Source organism: Anser anser (assembly GCF_964211835.1).
Source record: "Anser anser genome assembly, chromosome: 1".
Lineage (NCBI taxonomy): Eukaryota > Metazoa > Chordata > Aves > Anseriformes > Anatidae > Anser > Anser anser.
This window is the reverse complement of record NC_139720.1, coordinates 122343442-122368695: the sequence shown is the minus strand read 5'-3', so window position 1 is coordinate 122368695 and position 25254 is coordinate 122343442. Positions and strand designations below refer to the sequence as shown.

Below are 25254 nucleotides of genomic sequence, written 5' to 3'. Positions count from 1 at the left end.
ACAGTGATCTTTGAATAGCAAAACTATTATCCAAGGGTGAACCGGGAAATTCCCACATATTGTCCACAGCAGGCTTGCAGGTTCTCAAGAGTTTAAAGGAACTGCAGCACAGAGTTGCAAGAACCTAATTGGAGACAAATAACAGTAATTTTGAACAGGCAATGAGGTCACCCTCTCTGCAAGCACAAGACAAGAAGGAGAGAAAATCATCACAGACATTCTTCACAGTATGACTCAATTCAAAGTTGTTATCAAAAGAAATCTTTGAACATGGCATTGTTGCACTAGACTTAGGCATATGAATTAGTAAATCAGAGAAGCTGCAGTCAGTCAAGTTTCGTGGGAAATGGCCAGGGGAAAAGATTTGTAAGTGTATTAATATTTCATAGTATTGTAACACTAAATGCAGTATATATTAAATATGAAAATAGTACTAATTTTCCAACTTTCTCTAGGAAAACACACTACAAGATGTTTTCACTATACAGGAAAATGCAAGGATTGTGTTTTCTGATAAGATTGAAACACATTTTTTATCCCAGCTGGGGATATGAATTGGGTTCCCAGGAGAAAACCACATTTTTCTCTATCACCTGCTTGCTTCCTCAGTATCCAAGTAGCTAGCAATAAGAAGGACTAGGAACGCAGCAAGAGAAATTGAGAATCCCTACAGAAAAGAGACAGGAGTTTACAGGGATCAAGGAGGAATTGAAAATATATGGTCAGTCAGAGAGAATGATTTGGGAAGTAGAGATTTACTAGAAAACAAAATTGCCTCACAGCTGAAGACACTGGAATGTCTCCAAATCCGATTTTGAGGAAGAAGATGAGGAACAGTTGGACTTTCCCAACATGTTATGGGGAGTACTTAGCTTATTTTTCTTGGCTCAGAGGAGCCTCACCATAGAGTGAGAGACTTGTGTTCTTTGGAGATAAACAGCAAAGTACTATAGGTGAGAACAGTCATTTTCACAGATCAAGAGGCAATATTATCTATACCATGGAAATAAAATCCATGGTAACTCCTGCTTGTTGCTTGATGATTACAGCTCCAGAGAGGATAGTCTTTTGTTTTGTTTTGTTCTCGTGTTAGCTTTCTAAAGCAGCAAGGGAGTAAGATCCTTTCAGACAGTGAGAAGGGATTAGTGTATCTTGCCAATGATTTGGGGTCAAGCCTGGCAGTGTAACTGCTGGGATGGTTCTTAGCAGTAATGAGGAAGCTCTCTGAAAAAAGGAAAAGAAGGATTCAATATCAGTGGCCACAGCAATTCGTATTACTACTTCAAAAACTTCAAGTTACTGACGATAAAGAGAGTGAACAAAGAGACTGAGCAGGACATGTGCCAGTGGTCCCCTTACCTGCTGAGAAAGGCAATCAATCTCCTTTCAACTTTCCCAGATTTTCGTGCTAAGTAGTAAAAGGCCCCAAAACTTCTTTTATACAAACTATGTAAAAACAGACTCCAGATTTCTGGGGATGTGGGAGGAAAGGGGCACAGGGAGAACCGTGACAATACATTAGCATGAGAGACCCAGAGCCACATAGTTGGCAGGGTGGTTTGGCAAGGGCACTGCTATCTGAACAATGAATAATAGGGCCAGCACCAGGATGACTGCCGCGGATGGGGCCCCCGTGAAACTGCAGCATTCCTTTCTTCCCTCGGTCAAGTCTCCAATGAACGTATCTGTGTTTCAAGAGTGCGTGGGTCTGCTAGGCTGTGGCTTTATCCCAAATCCCAGTGGCAGCACTCCCTCCACAGCTCGCAGTCTCTGGTGGAGAAGGTGGATGTGTCCCAACCCAGGTGGATGCAGCAGGCACAGAGACCTGAAGGCAGTGCAGCAATGACATGTCTGGAAAAGCACCACAGCCACCTAAAGGCTCCTCCTGAGTACTGGTGTCTATAGAGGCTTCTCCTCTGAACTTGAATGAGAAAAAGCAAGCTTATACCAAGTCCTGCCTATCCACAAAACAGGTGAGAGTTGAAGATGTATAATACAGATGTCCCAGCTAGCTATGAAAACTAAACTGAAACTTTTGTTTTGCAAGCAAATTCTAAGTTAACTTAGGCTGTGATGAGTTAGATCCATTACAATTTATGCACAATCTGTAATTTATGTCATGCTGCATCAACTGATCATATGGTTTACTCTAGACAGAGAACAAGATGACTTAGACTACACATAGACCTCCTGAAGCAACATACAACAGACCTGTCATGCTGGGAAGGGAAGAACTGGGAAGGGCCCTGAGCTAGAAACCTGGGTTTTCTCATGCTGATTATCACACTCACTTTGTGAAAGCTGTAACTCCAGCAGCAAGGTCTTGCAAACCTACCTGCTAACCAGTGTGAAAAGACAGTGACAAACATGTAGGTGAGAAATAAAGACAGCTAAAATATCCCCCCATATTTACTATTCCTACTTGTATTTCTTTACAGTCTTCTGCACCTTACATTCTCATGCAAGCTCCTTGCAAATATGCATTATGTTGCTATAGCTCCATGGTTGCCACTTCCTGCTCACATCTCTACTCCTTCCTCAAGCCTCTCTGGCTGCATTCTGTCCACCTGCTTTCCTCCCTCTAACCCACACATTCCCACATGGCTTCATACAGCCTCCCTGTTTCTGTTTTTCCATCAGTTTCTACTGTCTCCAAAACACCCTACTCTTTGAAGGGCATCCACCATTTACCATAACATTTATTTCCAAGTGCAAGGTCCTGCATCTGGACAGGGACAATTCCAAGCACAAATACAGGCTGGGTGGAGAATGGATTGCGAGCAGCCCTGAGAAGAAGGACCTGTGGGTGCTGGTTGATGACAAGCTCGACTTGAGCTGGCAATGTGTGCTTGCAGCCAAGAAATACATCTCCTGGGCCACATCAAAAGAAGCATGGCCAGCAGGTGATTCTCTCCCTCTACTCTGGTATCTTATGATACCACACCTGGAGCACTGTGTCCAGCTCTGGGGCCCCCAGCACAAGAAGGACATGGACCTATTACCCTATTAGAACGAGTCCAGAGGAGGGCCACAAAGATGATCAAATGGCTGGAGCACCTCTCCTATGAAGACAGGCTGAGGGAGTTGGAGTTGTTCAGCCTAGAGAAGAGAAGGCTCAAGGCAGACCTTATAGTGGCCTTTCAGTATTTAAAGGGGGCCCACAGGAAAGCTGGGGAGGGACTCTTTGTCAGGGTGTGTAGGGATAGGACAAGGAGTAATGGTTTTAAACTAAAAGAGGGTAGATTTAGATTAGGCATTGCAAAGAAATTCTTCACTGTAAGGGTAGTGAGGCAGTGGAACAGGTTGCCCAGAGAAGCTGTTGATGTCCCATTCCTGGAGGCGTTCAAGGCCAGGTTGGATGGGGCTTGGAGCAACCTGGTCTAGTAGGATGTGTCTGTGCCCATAGCAGCGGGGGTGGAATTAGATGGTCTTTAAGGCCCTTTCAAACCCAAACCATTCTATGATTCTATGATTTGCATCATCAAAACAAGTTCTTGTAATTGTTTTTGTAAATCTAGGATGCTAGCTGTGTTAGCACCAGAAACAAGGGATTTGCTGATTTTCTGGTGCATTTCTGATTGTCTAACAGCACTGACATTTTTGTCTATTAAAAATGATAATGATATTGTTAATAGTTAGGGCCCTATGAAAAGGTTTCTCTGCATGAAGTCAGGCTTGAGTGTTACACTTAATCTGCAGTTACATTTTAAATTGCATTTATATTACAGCTTAATTGAAGTGTGCATATGATTTCCTACAAATAGTACTTTCAATTGTTATATCAATATTAATTATAATGATTTGTACATTCATTTCACATAGATTATGATAGTGTTAGATTATTAATATATTTGAATTATAGTGGAGTAAACTATATACTGACATAAACCAAAGTGATGTCATTTTCCCTTTTTTTCCTCATAAACATCCATTTTGAAAAACTTTCTCCAATATATGCATCTTGTTACTGAGTTGTTGTTATAATCATTAAAATATCTTCTTTTCATTCCCTTCCTTATCATGTTACCATGTACCCTGTGATACCCTTCAAAATAACTAGATCTTTTCACAATTGTCATAATAGCTAATAACTGTGACCACCATCATGCAGGGTGCTTGATGCTTCACAGACTCATCCCTGGGTCTCTCCTCTTTCCTGCAACATCATTGATTGTTCCCAGCCAGGAGCCCTGGCCACAGTAATGACAACTTCTCTTTCATACAGAAAAAATATTCTTACTGTCTTCTCCAACCTAATTTCACTATTCAAGTTCATCTACATAAACAAACAAACAAAACAAACTTTTTTTTCCTTACGATGATTACAAATTCAGAATCACTTTCTGGCCTCAGGATTTTGCACAGTATATTGGCAATTAATAGCCAATTAACATTTGTAGACTCATTAACTGTGGTACGTATCTACAAAGCAAACAGTTGACACATTCATTTTTATTTCAAACTGTATGCTCCAGACAGTATAAAATATGGAGTACATTGAAACCTCTCAGCATATTCTGAAGTCAGGTACAACTTCCCAAGACTGCATTCTCACCAAAAGAAACTGACAATGAAAAAAATCCAGGGATTTTTTCAGTGTAGAAAACAAACAGTAATCTCCGGTGTTTATTAGGAGAAGGCCTCAGGCAATTATTCCAGTGTTGTGCTGTTTCTGCATGAGAAAGAAATACAGGATTTCTAAAAGCAACTTCTTATGAATGGGTGCAGCTGTGGATATAGCTGTAGACCAAGAAATAGCCTCCAGAGTTTGCAAATTAGAATACAAAGGATTATAATAAAATAAAATAGATCAAAGAGAGGATGCAAATTCACAGGCTGTAAAACTGAAACAGAATATAACTTTGAAAGAAGTAGGATCAACTTAAGGAATCCTGGAAGCTGTGACATACAGTATATTTTCTTTTTGGCTTAAAAATACCCTCTCCCTGAATTAAAAGCTGCTGTATAGAAGTCCATCTTCCAAATCAAGAGTGCTCAGGTTTCTTAGGTTCCCTTCCCACTAGAAGACTTCTGATTGATTTCTGATTCTAAATCCACATTTCAGATCCTGCAGGTAAGGAAAACCTCACTTCAGGTATTTTATGTTAAATTCCAAAAAGTTCCAAGTAAAATACTGACCATTTTTGGGAAGATCATGTTACCACACAGACAGCATTTAGTGTGCTACAAATTCACATAATTGCAGGGCATGCTATTTAATAGTTTAAGCAGCAGCTAAATCTCTCTTTTTTTTTCTTTCTTTTTTTTTATTTTTTTTTCCCCTGCACTTTAACGAATTCCAATTAAAAATACAGTTTATAATTTAGGTGCATCACCAGCAGGTGGAGGGTGGATCCTTCCCTTCTGGTCAGCCCTGGTCAAACACATCCAGTGCTGAGTCTGGGGCTGGGCTTCCCAGTGCAGGAGAGACATGACCTTATGGGACAGAGTCCAGTGAAGGACCATGGAGATGATTAATGGACTAGAACATCTCTCCTTTGAAGAGAGGTTGAGAAACCTGGGACTGTTCAGATGAAAAAGTTCAGTGGGATCTTATCAATGTATATAAATACTTAATTGGTAGGACTAGAGAAGACAGACCCACACTCTTCTCCTTGGGGCCCACTGACAGGCAAGAAACAATGGGCATACATGGAAATACAGGACATTTCACATAAAAATAGTAAGGAAAAAAAATTACTGTGAGGGTGGCCACACCCTGGAACAGGCTGTGCAGAGAGACTGTGGAGTCTCCAGTCTGAAACCTGAGTCAACAAGGCCCTGAGCAAACTGTCCTCACTGACCCTGCTCGGAGCAGGGAATTTGGACTAGATGATCTCCAGCAGTGCCTTCCAGACTCAGCTGGGCTGTGACTCTGTGAAGTTTCATCAGTTTATAGGCTGAGCAACAGCTTCTGGAAGCATTCCAAGACAGCCATCACACCTCTTAGGAGCTTCTCATTGGTCACAAAGCTCCACAGACTGACTTATGGCACAAAGAGAAACCGAATTCCCTGGCTACTGTTTAGGGCCAAGATGCTTTTCACTTTCTAGATAAGAATTTCCCATGTAAGAGGCAAAAAAAACCTCTGTGCCTACAACAGGCAGATTTAGGGAAAAAAAACTCTGGCCACATTTGGAACAAGTCCTTGTTCAAACCGCATCCTTCCCTCCGTTACGGGGAGGATTACAGGTCAAGTAAACTTGCTTCACATTTCCCTACAACACATCACGAGAAAAAATTAATCAATTCAGCAGTAGCAACAGCTGGGAAGACTTGGCAAAATGACTGTTAAGTCAGCTTAAGATAATATGCAAAAATTAGCAAGCCTTCTTGGAGGAGGAAAGAGCTTATTTAAAGCAGCTAAAGCAGTAAAGCAGTGGATGTGCATGACTCAGAGAAAGGGGAAAGCGGTAAAAGGACTAAAGAAGAAATAAAGAGAGCTGACAGCAGCATCAGTAAGAAGAGTTTGTGCTTCACAATACAGCAGCTCTTCCCCAAGAAGACTAGGTTCGTCGTTACAGGACAGAATGGTGAACATCTAGAATCATTTGGTTTGTTTCAGAACTTAACATGTTTCCAGTTACAGCTTTTCTCTCTAACAGTTGAATAACAGCATTAAGCTAGTCACTGTGCTAAAAATAGAAGGATTTGAGGATTGATTCTGAATAGACTTGCCTTCCTTTGGACAGGAAGTAGAGATAGACTACATAATCTAATAGATTTCTTTTCTCTCGGCAGAATGCTGCCCCAATTTACAGTCTCTCAAGCTTTCATCATTCAGGTGGGAAATACCACTTCACTGGGGATATCTTTTACTCCAAATAGACTAAGAAGGTGTAAATAGGTACAAATTCAACTTACAGGCTCTATATAAATATGAAGGGACTGATTAAAGCAACACCTTTTAAATTTAAATCAGTATCACAGAGCCATCCTGTATCATTCAGTTACAAGGATGTCGATATCACAGAATCTTAAACAATTAAAGAAAAATATTTAAAATTCAGATTTGTGATGATTTCTTATGCTTACAAAGCTTCTTTTCCCATCAAGTGTTTTACATTCTACTGTGAGATATCTGCTCCTTAAGTTCACCATTTATTTCATAGTATTATGTTTCTCTCCTTGCTCTGTTAGAGCTTCCAGATCTCTTTTTTTTTTTTTTTTTTAATTATTAGGAAGAACAGAAGGGACAGAATCAACTCTATAATGCACTTGTCCTTTACAGATTACTATAAAAGGAATTGTTCTCATGTTGGCGAGAAAACAAGAATTCCTTTTTGTGAAAAGTTACTTGGCTTCACCTTTGGTTTCCATTTGACATCCAATGCAACTGAAGCTTTTCTCCTCTGTAAACAGAGTATATGCAGAGCAAACACTTTAATCTGGATCTTCTACATTTTTGGAGAGTGAGTAACCATCAGTCTACCAAGCATTTATAAATGTGGCCTTAGAATGTGGTGTAAAATTGTGGTGTAAAAAGGGTGGGGCAGGGAATAAGCATTAAATATGTACTAAATCATATGGTAAGAAGGTTGACTGCAAATCACGTCAAATGAATATATATATATATATATGTATATACAGTTGTCTTCCTGAAGTCCAGTGCAAAATACTAATTCTTTTGGGGCTGCTAACATTCTTCACAACACAAAAAAGTATAAACTGAATTCATCTGAATAAGTATAGCTACCTGCAAATTCACAATCAGTTCATCACAGGTTAGCACCTTCTGAGTTTCTTCCCCTTCTTTTCAATGGGCTGTTTACAGATCTCCTTTTAAGCTGGGCAGGATCACTGCCCCGGAGGTCATCCCATCTTGGTCTCTGTAGCAAGGAGTGCGGCCTTCCCTCTCACTCCTTGTCCTCAACAGACATCCTCATGTTTTCCTTACAAGTTGATCAACTTTGGGATAGGTTAGACAGCCAGGAAGGGCTGGGGAGCTGGCTGAGGCTTTGTAAGCCCAGGAATGATGCAGGGTAACTGTATGTCTAACAGTATTTTCTCTGTATCAAGGAAATGGGCACAAATTTTCTCACATCTTCAGCATCACCCATTTATATCAGAATGCCTCCTAGGTTCCCATCAGCTTATTTTCAGTGTCCATCATCCAGACACTCCACAAGATGCTCCTTAAGACCTCTAAAAATGCTAACTATATAATGTTACCAACCTTTTAGAAGATATAGTGCCTGCATTAATTTTCTACCACCTTAGCAACAGCTGGGAAGCTCTGAACTTTGTTCAGAGAGAAAATAATTCATGAATAGTCTTTTCCAAAGAGAAATGTAGAATAAAAAAAGAGAGAGAGAGAATGAAGAGAATGAGAGAACAAGGTGAAGTGAACTACTGAAATATTTGTATGTGATGAGCAGAAAGAGGCTTGGAGGCAGGACAGATGGGCAGAAAAGCCGGAGTTCTCCACAAGCCTTCTGATATGTACACCATCAGCAGGGTGCTAGCTGGGTCAAAGCAGTAATAGGTCTTGCTACAGAAATGTCTCTTATGAGAAGCTTGTACATGGTTAGGTCCAATAAGGAAATCTTCCTTTCTTTCCTCTCACTGTTCCCCCACCCGTTTGGTGTTTCTCTTCCTCTCCTGCGTCTGCAGTCCATGACCTTCACAAGACACCTATGCTCTGACAGCAGGCTGCAAGCCCCCAAGGACCGGCACGGCTTTCTGGGAGAGAAAACTGTTGCCTTGCTCCGAATCCAATCAAAACCCGAATGTGCCAAGTAAAAAATAAACCAAGGACATCATTATTCCGTCTCATTGTGATTTGGCTCGCCTTCAAATCACATACCCGGTATATCTGAAATAGCAGCAACGCCTCCATTAGCTGAGCCTTCCAGCACTTTAATCAAAGTATTTTTCAGAATAAAGAGGCAGAAATGTCAAATTCCAATCACCCTTTAAATTCCTCCAATCCCCTGCGCTACACAAAACTCAAAGCCACACGCCTGGACAATCTGCCTCACAGAGAAGCATGCGTGTGCGCAGACGCTCAGACAGAGGCGGCGGGCAGACATTTTGGAAGGTGGCAAACCCCCATGGGGGTGGCAAGTGGGCAGGCTCCCAGACGGGCATCGAAAGCCCAAGGTCAGCAGAAACCCAGTCCCAGTCCCTCTCGTGATGGCAACCTCCACGCTTTGCAAGACATACGTGCTAGCTGTCTTCCTGCGGAACAACACCGCAAAGCTAGCCCAGTGCACACAGCAAGGAAATGCCAGCCTACCTTCTTTTTAAATTTATATTAAGCATATCAGATACTGGGTTTTCTATTTTTATAGGGATGCTTTTGGAGGGCGAGAGACCCACAGCTTTCTCAGACCTTACTGACAGCCAGAGAAATAAAGTGGTCGAAAGAAGCAGGCACAGAGGGTTTGATGAGCCTGACTGAAACTGACCTAGACGGCGCGTTCTCGTTCCATGGCATTCATGATCCCACCAGGTCCCCGGGGATCTCCTTGGATCTTTTAGCAAAGGCAGGGTAAGCAAAATGGTTTGGTTTGCGTCCCCATTTAGATCATATCTGTATGCATCATAGAGTTTCAGGCTACAAACAGCAGATGTTATTCTTTCTCCTTTTTTTTTTTTTCTTTAAAAAGGAATTCCCAAGCATAAAACATAGCAAAACACTGCAGAAAACGAACCACCTTTAAGACTTACATACTTTTGCAATGTCTTCTATGAGGAAGCTTTTATAACTATCATTTTTTGACTTGTATCATGCGAATTTATCAGTTGTAGATGACGATCCTTTAAAAATACTTCTAAGAAATGTGCTATCTTAATCATTGTCTTGTAAGTACTTAATCAAAATTACAAGAACATACCCTTTTGCTTGAACAAGAGTATTTCTTCTACACATGCTTGCACTATTTACAAACAATATTTTGCCTTTAGGAATAAAAGACTGCAAATGATAAAAAATAATCTTATAAATATAGACTATTTACAAAACACAGAGAGAGAAAGGAACAAAAACCTCCCAGAAATTATCAGCCTCATGCTCTAAATAACAAACATAGATTGAAATAGGACTTGTAATCAGAATCAAGGAAGACTATGACTCTTAAAACTCAGCCTATCTGTCCTTCAAAACACATCATCATTTTTTTTTCCAATTTGTTGCACATGCAAGTAACCCAGAGTGCAAGGTTTTGTGGTACCTGCAGTGAGTACCATGAACCAAAACAAACATCTCTGCTCCACATCTTTTCCTAGGAAGATGAACGAGTGTGTTCTCCGGCACAGCCCAGCTGGCAAGCCTCTCTGCAAAGCCACAGTCTGCTAACCATTATTTCTGCTGTCCATAAAGCTCAGTCTTTGATAAGGCACAGTTATTTAAAATTCCCGGTGCTGTTCTGCCTCCCCTAACAGTGATACGGTATTATTGCAAGTGCACTCTCCTCGACAGCACTGTAATGCTATAAAGTTCTGCTAAATTTATCGGAGGCCTTTTCAGTGGTTAGCTATAACAGTACAATGGTTATCCTGCTAAATGATGATTAAGCTTTGGGGTAACATATAATTGAAAATGTACTGTGAAAATCAACAAGTCAGCCTTTTCAAATCAAGGCTGCTTGGTTCACAATCCAGTTGAATGTGATTTTGTCTATCAGTAATCCATGACAAATATATATAAGCTTAATCCTATTGCCTCTGGTGATCATGTAAAAATGCTTACCCTCTTCGGTAAATCTGAGGTTAAAATAATTTCACACTATTAGTTAAGGGTTAATCTTTCTCCTCTCCCCCTCCCTCAATATTTTACCTTTTCACTTATAAATAACTCTATATGGTCAATAACTATACAGTAAACTATATTCTACTAGTAACATAAACAAATCTTTTTTCCTTAAAAAAAAAATATCAAAAATAACAAGGGGAGGCATTTTCACAAGATCCAAAGTTTCACGTGCACCGTGCTGCTGGACTCCTGCTCCCTGGCTGCAATTCCCTGCCAGAGAGTGGCCCTGGAGCATGCGGGGTCTGGCTGCGATGCCCTAGGGCAGACTGGGGACCAGGGGTGAGGGGCAGACTCTGGACTGGAGCCAACAGGAGAGTAGGGGGACAGGCTTCACCATCAGTTCTTTCCTCACATCCACGACCTAAGGACATTTGCTTTTGTCCTCTTCCCACCTCACTGAGTTGTCTTGGGCCATGGCATGTCACATGGCCCAGCAGGAAGAGTTAGGCAAGGTGAAGAACCTGATGTGTGTGTGCCTCGCCAGGATCATTCTGGAGCAGCTGTGTTAGTGCACATCAGACGAGCTCTCAGAGAGCATCCCTCAGTTTGGCCTCCTCCCAAAGGGATGCAGCATGTGCACTCTGTGACGGCAACCAACACACAGCAATAAGCAGGAGCATCAGGGAATTCTCTTCAGGAATGAACTCCTGACCTGAGCTAAAACCTGAATCTAGATGGACCCCTGCTACGGTAACACTGGTAAGACAGTCCTTGTGGCCACTACATTTCAGGCAGGATTAGCTTCTTTTCTGCACTGCCCCTGCTTTGATGATTAATTCTATTTTTAGTCACCACTTTGTGCAAATCCAAGCAGAAAAAGGATGCCTGTGTGCAACTGAGAGCAGAATTTGGTTCCATTTGAGACCAAGGACACAGAAAGAGGATTATATCTGCCAGAAGAAGAAATACAGCATATGATACTGAATACCCTAGGGAGGGTGGCTTTTGAGATAAAGTTTACAGTAATCTCATCTTAATTAAAACCAAATGAAATTTACAGTATCTCATTTCCCTGCCACTTTATTATTTGGGGGTCACTGTCAATGAACCTGTAGAAATCTAGGAAAAGATGGTCCCTGCCCCAAGGAGTTTCCAGTATAACTCAGGCTGAACTACTCAGTAAACACTGAACGACTCAAGAAAGAAAAATAAAGCTCAAGGTAGGGAATAAATACCTTTGTGAAAGGTCATCCTCAACGGAAGTGAGAGAAAGCAGGAAAATGAGAACCTGCCTTTACTGCTGTGGCATGGGCATGGGGAGAGAGAAGAAAAGAAAAGGGCAGAGATGGGTGTAGGGCTTGAGAGGGGACATTAAGAAAAGAGAGAGGACGGATTTAAAAAAGAAAATCAGAGGTGTAAACGACTGCTCTCAGCTCTAAGAGCAAGCAGTTTTTGTCCGATACAGAGAAAGAAGCAAATCAAGTGCAGGAAAAAAGTGGGAGAAGTGACACGTCTGAAGTGAAGGCTGAGGATAAATTTGAGAGGATTATTTTGGATACATTTGTAAAACAGCGCGGACATGGGCTTTCCTTTTTTAATGAAATGCGAGTATAAAAAACCTTCACAACATGATATCAAAATACATTGAAAAGAATGCCTTGTCCTTTAGAAGAGTCAGGATACAGGTGAGGAAATCAATTCAGCTAAATAATTCCCAAGAACTGCTAGGACAGCTCCCTTTCAGTCTAGATATGAACGCAGTTAGACTCATATCTAGACATAATTTAGCAAGTGATTTAATGGCTCTTGTCATGAATGCTATTCAGCTGCTAGATGCAACTCTGGTTTGCTATTCATATTTTTCAAAAGCTCTAACACAGCTATTTTTTTCTTTCTTTCACCTACTACGTTTCTCAGAGTGCAATTATAACTTCTGTGCTAAGCAGCAAAGATCTTTCACCCTTACTTAGCAAGCACCCACCCAACTTCCCTCGCAGCTCCCGCTCCTCCTCAAGGCTAGGGACAAGCAGCTGGGCTGATGTTGTGACTGCCTTCATGGTGAGGGAGTAGATGGAAAAAGGAAGATAACAAATCCTCCTTATTCCTCTCAAAAGAGGACTGGCAGAAAAGGCTGGGCACTATGTCACTGGTGCTAGAATGGGATCTCTTGCCCACCAGGAGGAAAACTCCGTAAGAAAATCCTATGACCGTGCTTCTTCCCAAGCCCACCCCCAGTATTTTCAGAAGTGATCTGCCTCCTAATTATTTAATACGTGATGATGCTGAACTCATAATTCTATCCCTTCTTGAACTGTCAGACTATGTCCAACAAGTAAAGGGTCCACTGCAGAGTCTCTCCTAGCAGCACAAAGCTGATTTAAGTCTTACTTGCTGCCCAAGAAAATGCAATTCGATTTCATTTTGAAAAAATCTAAAGTAAACTATAGTATAAAACCATGCCTGCATGCTGGCATTTTCTGTTTTAAGCTTCTTTCTTGTCAAACACAACAAAATTTAACATTATTTTCAGGAAGTTTCATCAGAAGTGAGTGACCACACAGCCCATCATATGTTATTGGGGAAAATGACAGTGTGTATGGCTTCAGAAAAATAACAGAAAAGCAGGAATGCTATTACTATACAGGCAGAGGACTAAGCTGAAAGTGGAAGAGCAAAAATAGATTATAAAGCAGGGGGTGGGGACCACAGATTAAGTCTGGACAATACTGACAGTTTGGATTTTTTTCAGAACAATCTGTTTTGGGAGCCTGGGTGGGAAAGGAAGAAGAAAGATTGTCTGGGAGTGTGGGAGATGGATTTTAAAACCCTCTCTCATTTTTTTATTCTTGGCTCTCTTCATTCTCTTACTCCTGGCATCATCTTTTTTTTTTTTTTTTTTTTTTTTTCCCTTGCAGCACATAAAGGATAGCTTTAAACTAACAAACAAGCGCGAGTCTGGAAAACATGCCTGCTCTTTTCTGGGAAGCGCATGGGAGAGATCAGCTGCTGCTCGCTTGGAGCAGAGCTGCCGCCCCCTCTCTCCATTGCTACCAGACAGCTCAGTGATGAGAGAAGAGATCCCTTACTGCCTAAGCTAATATGAGGCACTGAAACTGCATATGCCATTAAAGTTCAAAGTAACTGATTAAGCCTTTGATGTGTTGCCAAATTATTATAACAATGACACTTCTTTTTTCCAGCTATATTGGTCTGTCTTCTCAATATTTATTTTTTAACCCCACACTTTAATAAGTGGTCAACCTCAGGAAGAAATGCATTATTTTTATTCAAAAGAGAGCTGGGTACTGCTTCTGGAACACTGCTTTTATATATAACGTGCTGGACTTTACCCCCTAACAGAGACCACGAAATTCTCTTTATTTCCACCCCCCCCCCCCGGTGCTCTCCTTCTTTAGAAGACTCTGAAAGCAAACATTTAAAAATGCATGCTGTTAGTGGGCTGCGTAGCACTCTGCTGCTCTGTCAGGATGAATATTGGGATAGATCATGTCAGTCTGTTCGTACTTACAATCATCTTCCACTTCCTCATACCAAAGCACGTGAGCAGACATGAATCTCTCCACAAAACAGAGGAAAAAGAAAACAACAGCAAAGTGTTTCTTGGCAAAGTATATTCCCACTTTGCCCCTCCAGTCGCTGAATTAGGCTTGTCCCTGCAGAATGACACACGCGTCCCTGCATAAGCCCCGGCAAGTTTGCGGGGGAGCACGCAGCAAGAGCCCCGGCGGGATGCAGCTGGCAGCCAGCAGGGTCCGTGCCGGGCACAGCAAGCTGGAGATCCTCGCTGCCACCCGGCCGGCACCGTAACTCATGCCCTGCTCTTTGGAGGCCCCTACATGTTTCAAATTCCAGGACCTGCGCAGAAGCAGCACTCCGCGCTTCCCTCAAAACAAAGTTGATTTCCCATAATAGGACAGCCCATGCACTCTACATATAAGGCTCTGCTTCCAGGGTGGCATGTGTAAGGGATTTAAATGATGTGTTAGGGCTTTCCAGCGAGCATTTAACACGGCGGAGTGTGGCGATGACATTTCCTGACCCCTTTGCCTAGCTGCCCGGAGCCTCCTATGGGCCAGATTTCCCCCTCCCCAGCAAATGACCCCTAGCCCATCCCCAGACAGAAGCCTCCCTATTTAGGAGAGGGGCGGCAGCTCTATCCTTTTGGGATTGCAATTACTCTCCCAGTCAGGAGGAAAAAAAAATGTTCTTTCCAAACTAACTGTAAATACAAACACAGGTTGTGGTAAGTCAGTACCTACTTACAGAAAAAAACAAACCAAAACAAACCAATGACTTATATGTGACCTTTCCACCTTTCCACTCCCAACTAAATCACGCAAGTACTGCAGCTAGGCACAGCTCAGGAACAAGCTGCAGAAAACACAGTGCACGCAAGCACAGGAACATTCCTTAACTCCCAATTCCCAAAACCTCTGTGTCTCAAACAGGTGGAACCTGGGCTCACCCCCCTCCCCTGCATCAGTCCCAAGCCTCTGGATTCTCGTGGTCCCGGACCCATAGTTTCTATGAGAAATTAAAAACAGGCATCCACATAATGCTTTGGAACAGGACTGTGGCTCCTCCACACAAATCCAGACTTTTATGCGGCTACTTTCTAGAGTATATATTTTGTACAGTACATATGGCCTGTAGAGATAGGTCACAAAGAATCATGTTATTAATTCAAGGTTTCATTTGAAAAGTAATTTAAAATAATGCGCTTACTTTCTTCATTATTATTTTTTTTAAAACTATCCCCCCAAAAATTGAAAAAATATGTTATTCTACTTTAAAGGCTAAGCATCCAGTCACGGTGATTACACGTTTGTAAGTAAATTCATGGATTTTACAGAAAAATAAACACAAAAATAAAGTGCGTAATATACCTTTACAGCCACTGGCATTTTCTACATCAATAGTCAAATTAATACCCTGGAGAACCTGGTGGTACAGTACATGCCAACAGACTCCTACGGATTAATTTGCAGTCCACAGGAACTGCAAGTCATGAACTGATGTAGAAAATAATCTGTAGCAGAGCAGAGCACTCTGTGACAGCAGCAGCATTTTGATTATTTGAGGGAGAAGAAAACCAAGGAAACTCGGGAGAGGAACTGCTTATTGTGCAAAAGTTCTTTTAAAATGTTTATGGTCACCTTCGATAACTCATACTGCTAATAACTGAGGCCCAGCAATGTATGTAAGGACCAAGAGGAAAAGCCATCCTGAAGATAGGTCCCTACTGCTGGAACTGTGACCCTCCTGACTCCTATTCATTTCAATCTTTTAAGGTGACAAACTTCCTCTTCAAAATTTTGAATAGAAAACATTCAGGTGCCTAAATGTCTGTTTCTGAGTATGACCCTTGAGGGTCTTAGGCTTGACAGAGCTCTCTCTGCAGTCTGTCTTACACCTAACTTCAGCCGTAGCCCACAGAATTGATGTGGAACAGTCATCTTCTCTGGTAACGCAGTTGAGACCACCAGAGAAGACCCTGATCTGGCTCTGCAAGAAATGCAGAGCTACTTGATACTTTCTCCTAAAACACGGCTCAAAGAAGTGGTTGGTGGTAATATTCAGAATGACTTACAAACTAAATGATCCCCCATATGCAGGAAATCCAGGTTTCTTCTCCTCTTCTTGCTGGGGGCATTCAGAGCTGCAGGGCCTGCACAGGGGTGCGAAACATTCATCCCAGAAAGGTTTTCCCTTCCTGATACTGAAGCTCTGTCACTCAATGGGAAAAGAGTCAAGGTTCATTGCACCGTAGAGAGAAATAACTAAAGTCAGAGGTCAAACCTGCTGTTTGTTTTTTTGTTTTTTTGTTTTTTTTTTTTTTTTTTTTTTAATTGTGGTTTTGTGTAGTTTTTTTTTGTTTGTTTGTTTGTTTGATTGTTTTTTTGAGGGGGTAAAGAAAATTGAGAAGCTTTTAAAAATTAAAGTCTACTTTCAGCATTGGTTTATACACAGAAACTTCAACTCTACTGAGAAGTTTTATGCATCTTCTGTCTGTGCCCACTGGCCAGCATGGTGTATATTTATATTCCATCTATAACGTGGAACTGAATTTATGATTTTGACACACCAACCTTGCTTGTTTATAGTGTTTTGTTGTTTTTTGTTGTTGTTGTTGTTGTTTGTTTGTTTGTTTGTCTGAAACAGCATTAAAAACTCTGGATCTCTTCAAAAACAGAAAGCAAGCCATAGCCTTGCTGTATATCTGTGTCAGGTAATTTCTGGGTACCCAACCAATGCTGGCAGCCTCCCTGGAGGCTGCCCATCTCACCATTCCCTCTAGATGCTGTAAGGAGCAGGCTCTAGCTGACAGCACCTCTGCTGAGTGCTCAGAGATTGCAAGGCCCCTGCTACAAGAGGGGAGAGGAGCAAGCCTCAGTCACAGGGATGGTGGGCAATCTTGGAAATTTAGAACAATAAAAGATGTTTTGTTTTGTTTTCAAATGATAGTTGCAACTCTAGTTTACTGTTGCCTTCCTCTTTCACAAACAGTAATGGGTTAAATGAAAGAAAATCGTCTGTTTTGGTGAAATGGCTAGGGTGACTTTCAGCTATCCATTAACAAACACTTCATACAGAGGCTGTTTATTTTGCTGCTTGAGAAGTCCTTTCAAAACCAAAGTGCTGATAAAGTTGAAAATATCTCTTTTCTAATGATAAGAGCATGACAGTAATGCAAAACTGGAGACAATTCAGAAGAACCCAGTAACAATTTGAAAACAAGGCCCAACAATAAACTGTCTGTCCAGGGACCATTTAGATCTGATTCAGCATACGTCAGCGTGACCCTAGAAAAGAAGTGGATTTGAACATTCAAGTCTGGCGGCCAAGTTTACTGTCTCAGCAGGATAAACCAAAGAGAGATTAGGACTTGAAGATAAGGGTTAAACCTCAGACCGGGCATGTGAATCCCATTCTCAGGTTGTCCCCTTCCCCTAGAACATATTAAAGGGCTACATTGAAACTCAAGACTGTCAAGAAAAATAAAAGACACGAATGGAAAATTATGGTCTTGACTTGAGAAATATGACAGTAGCCAGAATAGTTTATATGGGAGGACAGGTCCCCAATTAGACATAAATAAATCAAATGAGAACTTCATGTTAACAACCTCCACAGAGTAACTAATCTTCCATCTCACTGTAATTTGCTATGATACAAATAAATAAAAAAGCACACCATATTGCCATTTATACCATCTAACAGCATCTCTTTTCCTGTTAACAGATAAAACGAGAAAATAACAAATAGGTAACATGCCGTGTGAAACTGATTTACAAACCTCTTATGACTTCTCAAACATCCCAATGGCAAATGTTGTTTGCCAACTCAACATCAGGCAGAGTGCTTAGAGCATAAACCCAAGACATAATATTTTGATTATAATTTCAGAAAACATTTCAACCTTTATTCCACCCTGTTTTTAACTTTGTGCCAAATCTAACCTAAAAAAAAAAAAAATAATAAAAATAAAACAATCCAAGTCTGTCACTCAGTTCAACCATTAGGCTCATAACATGATCTCTCTGTGCTCTTGCCAGTATTTGCAAATCTATCACATCTATCTGTGTGGGAAGAAGTGCTTAGCTGTAGGGACTGGGACTGATGTGAAGAGAAAAGTGGGATGGGAATCTTTTAAGCACTAATGCACAGCATGTGGTTTTGATCTGGTGGTATATTGGCTCTGAGTCTTTTTATTATTCACTTCCTGTAATGAAAAAAATCACTTGCATGTCAGGAACAGAGGGGAAAAAAATCAACAGCTTTATCACAACAGAAGTAAACACAAAGCTTCTGATTTTCTTGTGAAATCAGCAAGAAAAAAAGAAAAAGAGTCTTTCCAATGTGAGTAACTGAAGCAGAATTCTTACTTTCATTTTTCATCCTATTTTTACTTCAAAATGTAGAAATTATTAGTACAAGTTGCAAGGATTTTTTCTTCTTTTTCCTCCATATGTTTATTTGATCTGCAGACCAGAAAGAGAAAGGCAAAAACAAACAAATATACAAAAAACCACTTGTTTTTAATTCTAAAGGAAGCAGTAAGTTTTGTCTTCCAGTGTAGCAGATATTAACCACTTTATAGCCTGAAAATTAGCAGTCAATATAATGCAATAAAAGGCAAAGACTTTTCACGAGCAAGTGGCTGTCATAAACCATCCAGTTTCCACTCAACACATTTCTATATCATGAAATACTTCTGTTTGAAACCACTCTGTAACGTATGGACCAGCATATTATTTCGTAACAGTTTTTATGCTCTCCCCAAGCAATCTATCTCCTTCATGCTGTAGCTGATTTGGAATAGGGTCATCCTCTTTTTGGAGACCATCTAGCTGGAAACACTTCTTACTAGTTTAACAAAAGTAACATCCAGAAAAACAGCAATAATCACTACCTGTTTTGGAAAGCTTCAACTAAAGATGAAGCAGCATTGTTTTGTTGTTGTTGGTGGTGGTCTGTTTTTATGGAAACTCTCTTCGGGGTAGGGTCCCAAGCAGATTTAGCAGGGCAGGATTTGCTGCCTCCATTTCCTATATGCATAACAGCTTGTGTTGTGTAGATCTTCATTCTCAAATCCTGTCAATCATCCAACTTTCAGAAACTTTCACTGCAGCAGAAGTGAAATCAATCTAAACAGGAGCCTCTTGGACCAGAGTGCTCAGGAGATGCACTGAATCATCAAAAGGAAACCATAAGAAAAGATAGCAAATTTAAAACAACAACAACAACAAACTAATATTAAGAGTATAAAGAAGAGAAGAAGGAGATTTTAATTACTGATATATACATGGTAGGAGTCGAAGTAATGAAGAAGAATTAAAATTACTCAGTTATACCTACAACATATCTGTTCTTCATCCTCCAGAGAGGCTCAAATGACCAGAAGGGAGAACATCTTATTAACAAATATCCCTTTCTCTAGGTTTGTTAGGCATGTAACTCAGTTCAACCACTGTAAGCATCCCACATAATCTACAGAGAGGATCCTCCAGAGATTGCCTGGATATCTAAAATAGACTCCTGCCCCAAACTGCCCTCTGGGGGAGAGGGCCTGGCTCTCGGCTTTCTCTTCTGTTGACCCACCCATGGTTGTGTCTTCCAAACATAAGAAACCAAGGTAAGACTAACCGTCTTCTCTCCATCTTCTCAAAACCCAAGAAGAAAATCTGGGCACAGGGACCAGAAGTGAGACAGCATGTCACACTTGGGCCCATATCTTGGCAGAAAAATTTCCATAGAGTTATGTTTGCAGAGGTGCTCCAAAATTCAGGTAAAATGTACCCAATCCTGAAAGCTGTTGCAACTCCTGCAAGGGAAGTCTGCATTCAGCACCAGTATCTACAGTGGAACTGATCCCTGACTCCACAAGCAGTGGTTGCTTAAATACAAATAACTTTCTTACTTACATTGCATGTAAATAGTGAAATACTAACCAATTTTGTGCGCACACTTGCAGGGATGAAAGTTACTGAGGGACCACGTGCACACAGGTGCTGGTAAAATATGTATGTCCATTTCTATACATCTTTTAAAAGGAGCCAATTTCACATTACAAACCCTAATCAGTAAGGAGAAAGATCTGAAGCAGAAAAACATGAACAATAATCGGAAGATGTTTGAAAACATTGTCTAGGTGCCTACCTGCCATTAAGAAGCAAAGAAGTTCCTCTGGCTAAAAACAAACAACTGCAAACAAAACCAAATTTAGTTCAGAAAAGAAGAGGGTATTTAAAGAACAAAAGCAAATACAATACATAAGGAGGAGAGGAAAAATGCCAAGCTGATTGCAAAGAATATCAATAAGGAACTGAGAGTTAATTGTGAAACAGAGTCAGCAATCCATACATAGGAGACAGAGAATTCACCTAAGTCGGCAGGCAAGCTGTATCAGCTGTGCCAAGAACAACTCAAGGTCATTTTGCATAGCAAATGTGTTTGCTGCTAACATAAACACAGACTTCTGTAGGGAAACACAACTCGGCCTCCAGCTGCTTAAGCAGTACTCCTGTCACCCATCCTGCACTCCCCTAGTTTTTCTCTGCTCCAGTCAGTGGTTCAGCCATGGACAATTTTGATATGACACTATGAAAGCCAGAGACAAATAGGAGAGCACTTAGCATTACAGATATCAAACAGTCAAGGTTTCTTTGCAAAGAAAAGACTGAAGGAATGACATGTGTTTAGTCTGGAAAGGCGAAGCAACGGGATATATAGCTGCTTCCTTTCAGCATGCAAAATGGCAACACTCCAGTGTAATTTTTTTCACATGTGCTGTGGAGAGGGACATTATTTGGGTAAAGCCAACTTACGTTTGGTATTAAGATAAATGGTGAGAGTACCAGATCACTTACATACATGAAAACATATGCACAGGGATGTTGTCCCCTTTAGTGGAATTCTATATGAAAAAGTTCAACAAATTCTTTCAAATGTAAAAGTACATTTGGCCTATCTCAACCCTTGCAGTAGAAGAAATCTAACCCCTCTCACTTCAGTATTTCTGTAGCACTCCAAAATGAGAATTACAGACTAGTTAACACGGCCTGTCACATACATTTCAAATTTGTATTCATCTCAAACAAAATTAATTGTGCAGATAAAGGAGAGAAGTCCAACGGATACAAGAGTACAAAGACAATCTGGAGACCTAAATTCCATTAGCAGTTCTGCCAGTCACTCATCATTCAACCACGTTTTTTTCTTTCCCGTGTAGAAAATGAAGAAAACATAACCTAAACAAGTGCTAAACACTAGCACGATTAATTATTGTTTAAGATATGTGACAAATGGCTTAAAATATAGGACTATTAAGAGCGTGTGTTTTAATTACATGGATTTCACCTTAAGTCCCCCTGGATGACAACTGCTCAAAGCCTTAGTTGCAGTGGCAAAAGACTGTCACATTAAATCTGTGAAGGCTGTGTTATTATGACAGCAAATTATGATGACAAAATTTTGTTAGTTCAAGTCTAATGAGACATTACTGCACACACTAGGATGAATGTTAAATTATTTTTGCACAGGTCTATATGCAGGTTAGTACATCAAGATGATGGCAAAATGAGGTTAATGCAAGTCTGCAGAGTTGACATTACAAATGTCAAGATGATTGCAAAATGATGATGCTGCAAGTGAACTATGATTAAAAAATAGGACACTAAACACAAAAATGTGTTAAGAGAATGTAAAAATAAACCCACATAAAATAAAACCAAAGAAAATTTTAGTTAAAACAAAAGATGTACTGGATACCACCAGTGCTGCAGTCTGATGCCTTGCCAAACTGCCCAATGCAATCAGGAAGGCGCAAAGTCAGGATGTCAGCCTTACAAATAACTGCCTACAAATTGTTACTAACTGTCACTAGGAAAACCTTCCCACTAATAAGAAGCAATTGACTCTGTAATAAAAAACATAATATATGTAATAAAAATAATTTTTAACATGTTGATTCTTCCATTATGTTTAGCATTGCTGTAGTCTCATCTGAATATTGTGTGCATTTCTGGGCTCTACAACATAAAAAGGATGTTAAGATACTTGAAAGTGTCCAGAAGAGGGCTATAATGCTGGTAACAGGGTTAGAGGCAGGGAAGAGGCTGAGGACAGTTGGGTTGTTCAGTCTGGAGAAGAGGAGGCCAAAAGACAACCACACTGCTCTCTGAAATCTCCTGAGGAGTGGAAATGGAGCGGGAGGTGCTGGTCTCTGCTCCCCAGTGACTGATGAAAGGATGTGTGGGAATTCCAAAAATCAGCTCCAAGGCAGGTTCAGACTGGACATTAGGAAAAATTTCTTTACCACTAGGGTGGTCAAACACTAGAACAGGCTTCCTAGAGAGGTAGTTGATGCCCAGTGCCTGTCAATGTTCAAGAAGCATTTGGATAATGCCCTTGATAATGTATGTGCTTTAACTTTTGGACAGCCCTGAAGCGGTCAGGTAGTTGGGCTTGATGGTCTTGGTAGGTCTCTTCCAACCGAACTATTCTAAATATTGTTCTATTCTAGAACTGTTCTATTCTAAAGATTTTTTATTTTTTGGAAAAAAGTCTCAAGATTACTGTCCTAAGGCAGCATCTAGTTACAACAGGGAATTCCTTTCTAAAATTCCTATTGGTGTATTTCTCTCTTGTACACTCCTGGAGTTAAAAACATACCTCTAAAACACATATCTCCATCCATTAGTCCCAAAAGAAATTAATCTGGTCTTGGGTAAATTCATATATATAGGATCCATGATATTATAATATTAATGAGATCACATATTTACTATGTAGGCTGTTCATAATATTTTTATGTGATTAGAAAAGTAACACTAGATAGTGTATTTTGTTAATGCAATGTTTAACTAGGAATTATAGCATACCAGAAAAAAATAATTCAAAAACTGAAAAAAATAATCTTTTTCTCTGCATTTAAAGGCCTTTCTCCATCTCAGCTTTCTATCTACTGCTAAGAGTTGCACCTGATTTCCAGTGTGGCAACAGCAGATAATCACATCCTTTCAAAAGACTGGCATATCTATCTATTATTTGTTCCATTATAAGCGAGGTACTCTATCTTCTTATCACCAAGAATATGTGATGCTCAATTCCTGATCAATTACAGTGATGAACTGAAGTGTTTTGGCTAAATAACAGTTGTTTTTTTTCAAGGAGTTTAGGTTGTGCCTGACCTTTAAGTACAAAGCCTGAAAAATTTTCTCCCATTTAGTACAGAAAAAGATGAAAAAATTACTTTATTTGCAAATGCATTATTTTTTTACTAGAAAAGTTACCCATCTTATTCAGTGAAACAACAGAATAGCAAACTCACATTAAAAAACAATTTAAGAGGTAGCTCATTTTAGAGATAAGTACAGAATAGCTTGTGCATTTTTCTGTTTTCAAAATAGTTTCACGGCTAATAGTCAGAGTACAGGAAAGCAGATCGAAATGATGGGTTCAGAACTCCAAGTTATCTTCCGAATGAAACTGCAACAGTCATTATCACTGCATAAATACATTAATATTTAAATACATAACACAAGTTTTTATGGAGACTCAAATACATACCTTTTGAAGGTCGGCAGTTTTTAGAAGACTTGAAAATCAGTATCGCCAGCTACTTACTAGTTTGTCTAATTGCAGTGAACCTATGCCAACTTAAATTAATTGTTAATCTGAAATGTAACATAAGAAAGGAAACACAGACTGAAAGTTATGAGTGAAAAAAAGTACAGTGCACCTTCACACTGCCAGCTGATTTTAATCATACTAAGTATATTCCAGTGAAGATTTACATTCTGATACCAGTGAGATAAAATGTAAAATCCACTGAACTCAGAGATGGCTTTAAGAAGGAAAAAAAAAAAAAAAAAAAAAAAAGAACCAAAGACACTGGAAGAATTTATTAAACAGTATATATTTTTCAACCCTTAATGATAAACAACAACAATCAAATGGCACCTAATTATTAAAATGACATGTAGATCGAATTAAGGAGTTTTAAAATCTTAAAAGTCCATCGAGTAAGGAATGATTTCAAATCTTAATTGTTTTAAAACATCTGATTTCATCAGTGCACTTTAAATTGCAGAATTGCAGATTTTTTACTATTTTTTTTGAGCACGTTAGTTGCTGATGCAATATTGTATGCAATTGCTCACGTGACTAGACCTGAGAGTTGACAAAAGTCCAAAGGGACTGTGTGCTGAGGGGAAATAACTGGTTTCTCTAAAAAAACATTTCATGTAAGTTTCAAAAGACCAGAACTGGGTCGGCTTTATTATTAATATGGAAACAGAAATAATTGACAGGTTTTGTTATAGATCCTCTTATATATGGTCTGAGAGCTTTCATATGAGCAAAATGCAACTCAGACTATTTTTATGCAGTAAATCATGGATAATCCATCTTACATAAGTAAAACTAGTTGGTATATTAATATTTAAGAGATTAGACTAAATTTAAAAAATTCTAAAATGAATCAATCCATGTAAAGATAGAGAACAACTTGTCCCATATGGAAGACAACAGCATCACAAAGATTAGAAAAACTAAGTATTGGTTTCAAGCTCTGCAAACATTTTTGGAGAGGTGCAGATTGTTGAATTTATTCATCTAATACTAGCTTTGGTGCTTCACTGTAATTTGCCTGTCCTATACTTGCTTGTCTTGAAAGGTACAGGTCTTCCATAGACCGTGGACCTTCCATAGACTACCAGCCCAAGCTGGTGGTTCTAGCCACTGTCAAACATTTCACATGGCCTGTGTTTAAGCACCAGATTTCTTCCCTACCACTTAGCAGAAGCAATGACTTTTTTTTTTTTCCTTTTTAAAACCAGAAAAAAATATTTCAGATTAAGGAATTCTGTCACTTTGCAATCATTCTGGTGCCTTTTTTTTCTTTCCAGTTTTATAAATACAGCTATGTTGATCTTCTCGTAAGGTCATTCTTGACCAGAATATAGATGCAAAGTCAAATCAAGGCTACCAATACAACTGGAAAAAATGTATGTGAATAAAAAATATACAAATAA

General features: G+C 39.9%; 1 protein-coding gene across 18 annotated transcripts in view; it reads right to left on the bottom strand.

The window, feature by feature from the left end:
• Positions 1-25254, bottom strand: part of DMD (dystrophin) — a 1241706-nt gene that overhangs the window by 1055310 nt on the left and 161142 nt on the right. For 2 of the 18 annotated variants that reach the window (XM_083850703.1, XM_083850700.1), the window contains exon 1: positions 14226-14745. The exons of 14 other annotated variants lie outside the window; for them this stretch is intronic. Coding sequence is in view for 3 of the 4 variants with exons in the window: in XM_083850700.1 (XP_083706826.1) it covers positions 14226-14268 (43 nt within the window). In the remaining variant the exon portion in view is untranslated. Of the gene's footprint in view, positions 1-14225; positions 14770-25254 lie in introns of those variants that run through there. 2 more of the 18 variants (XM_083850721.1, XM_083850722.1) reach the window with 2 other exon arrangements.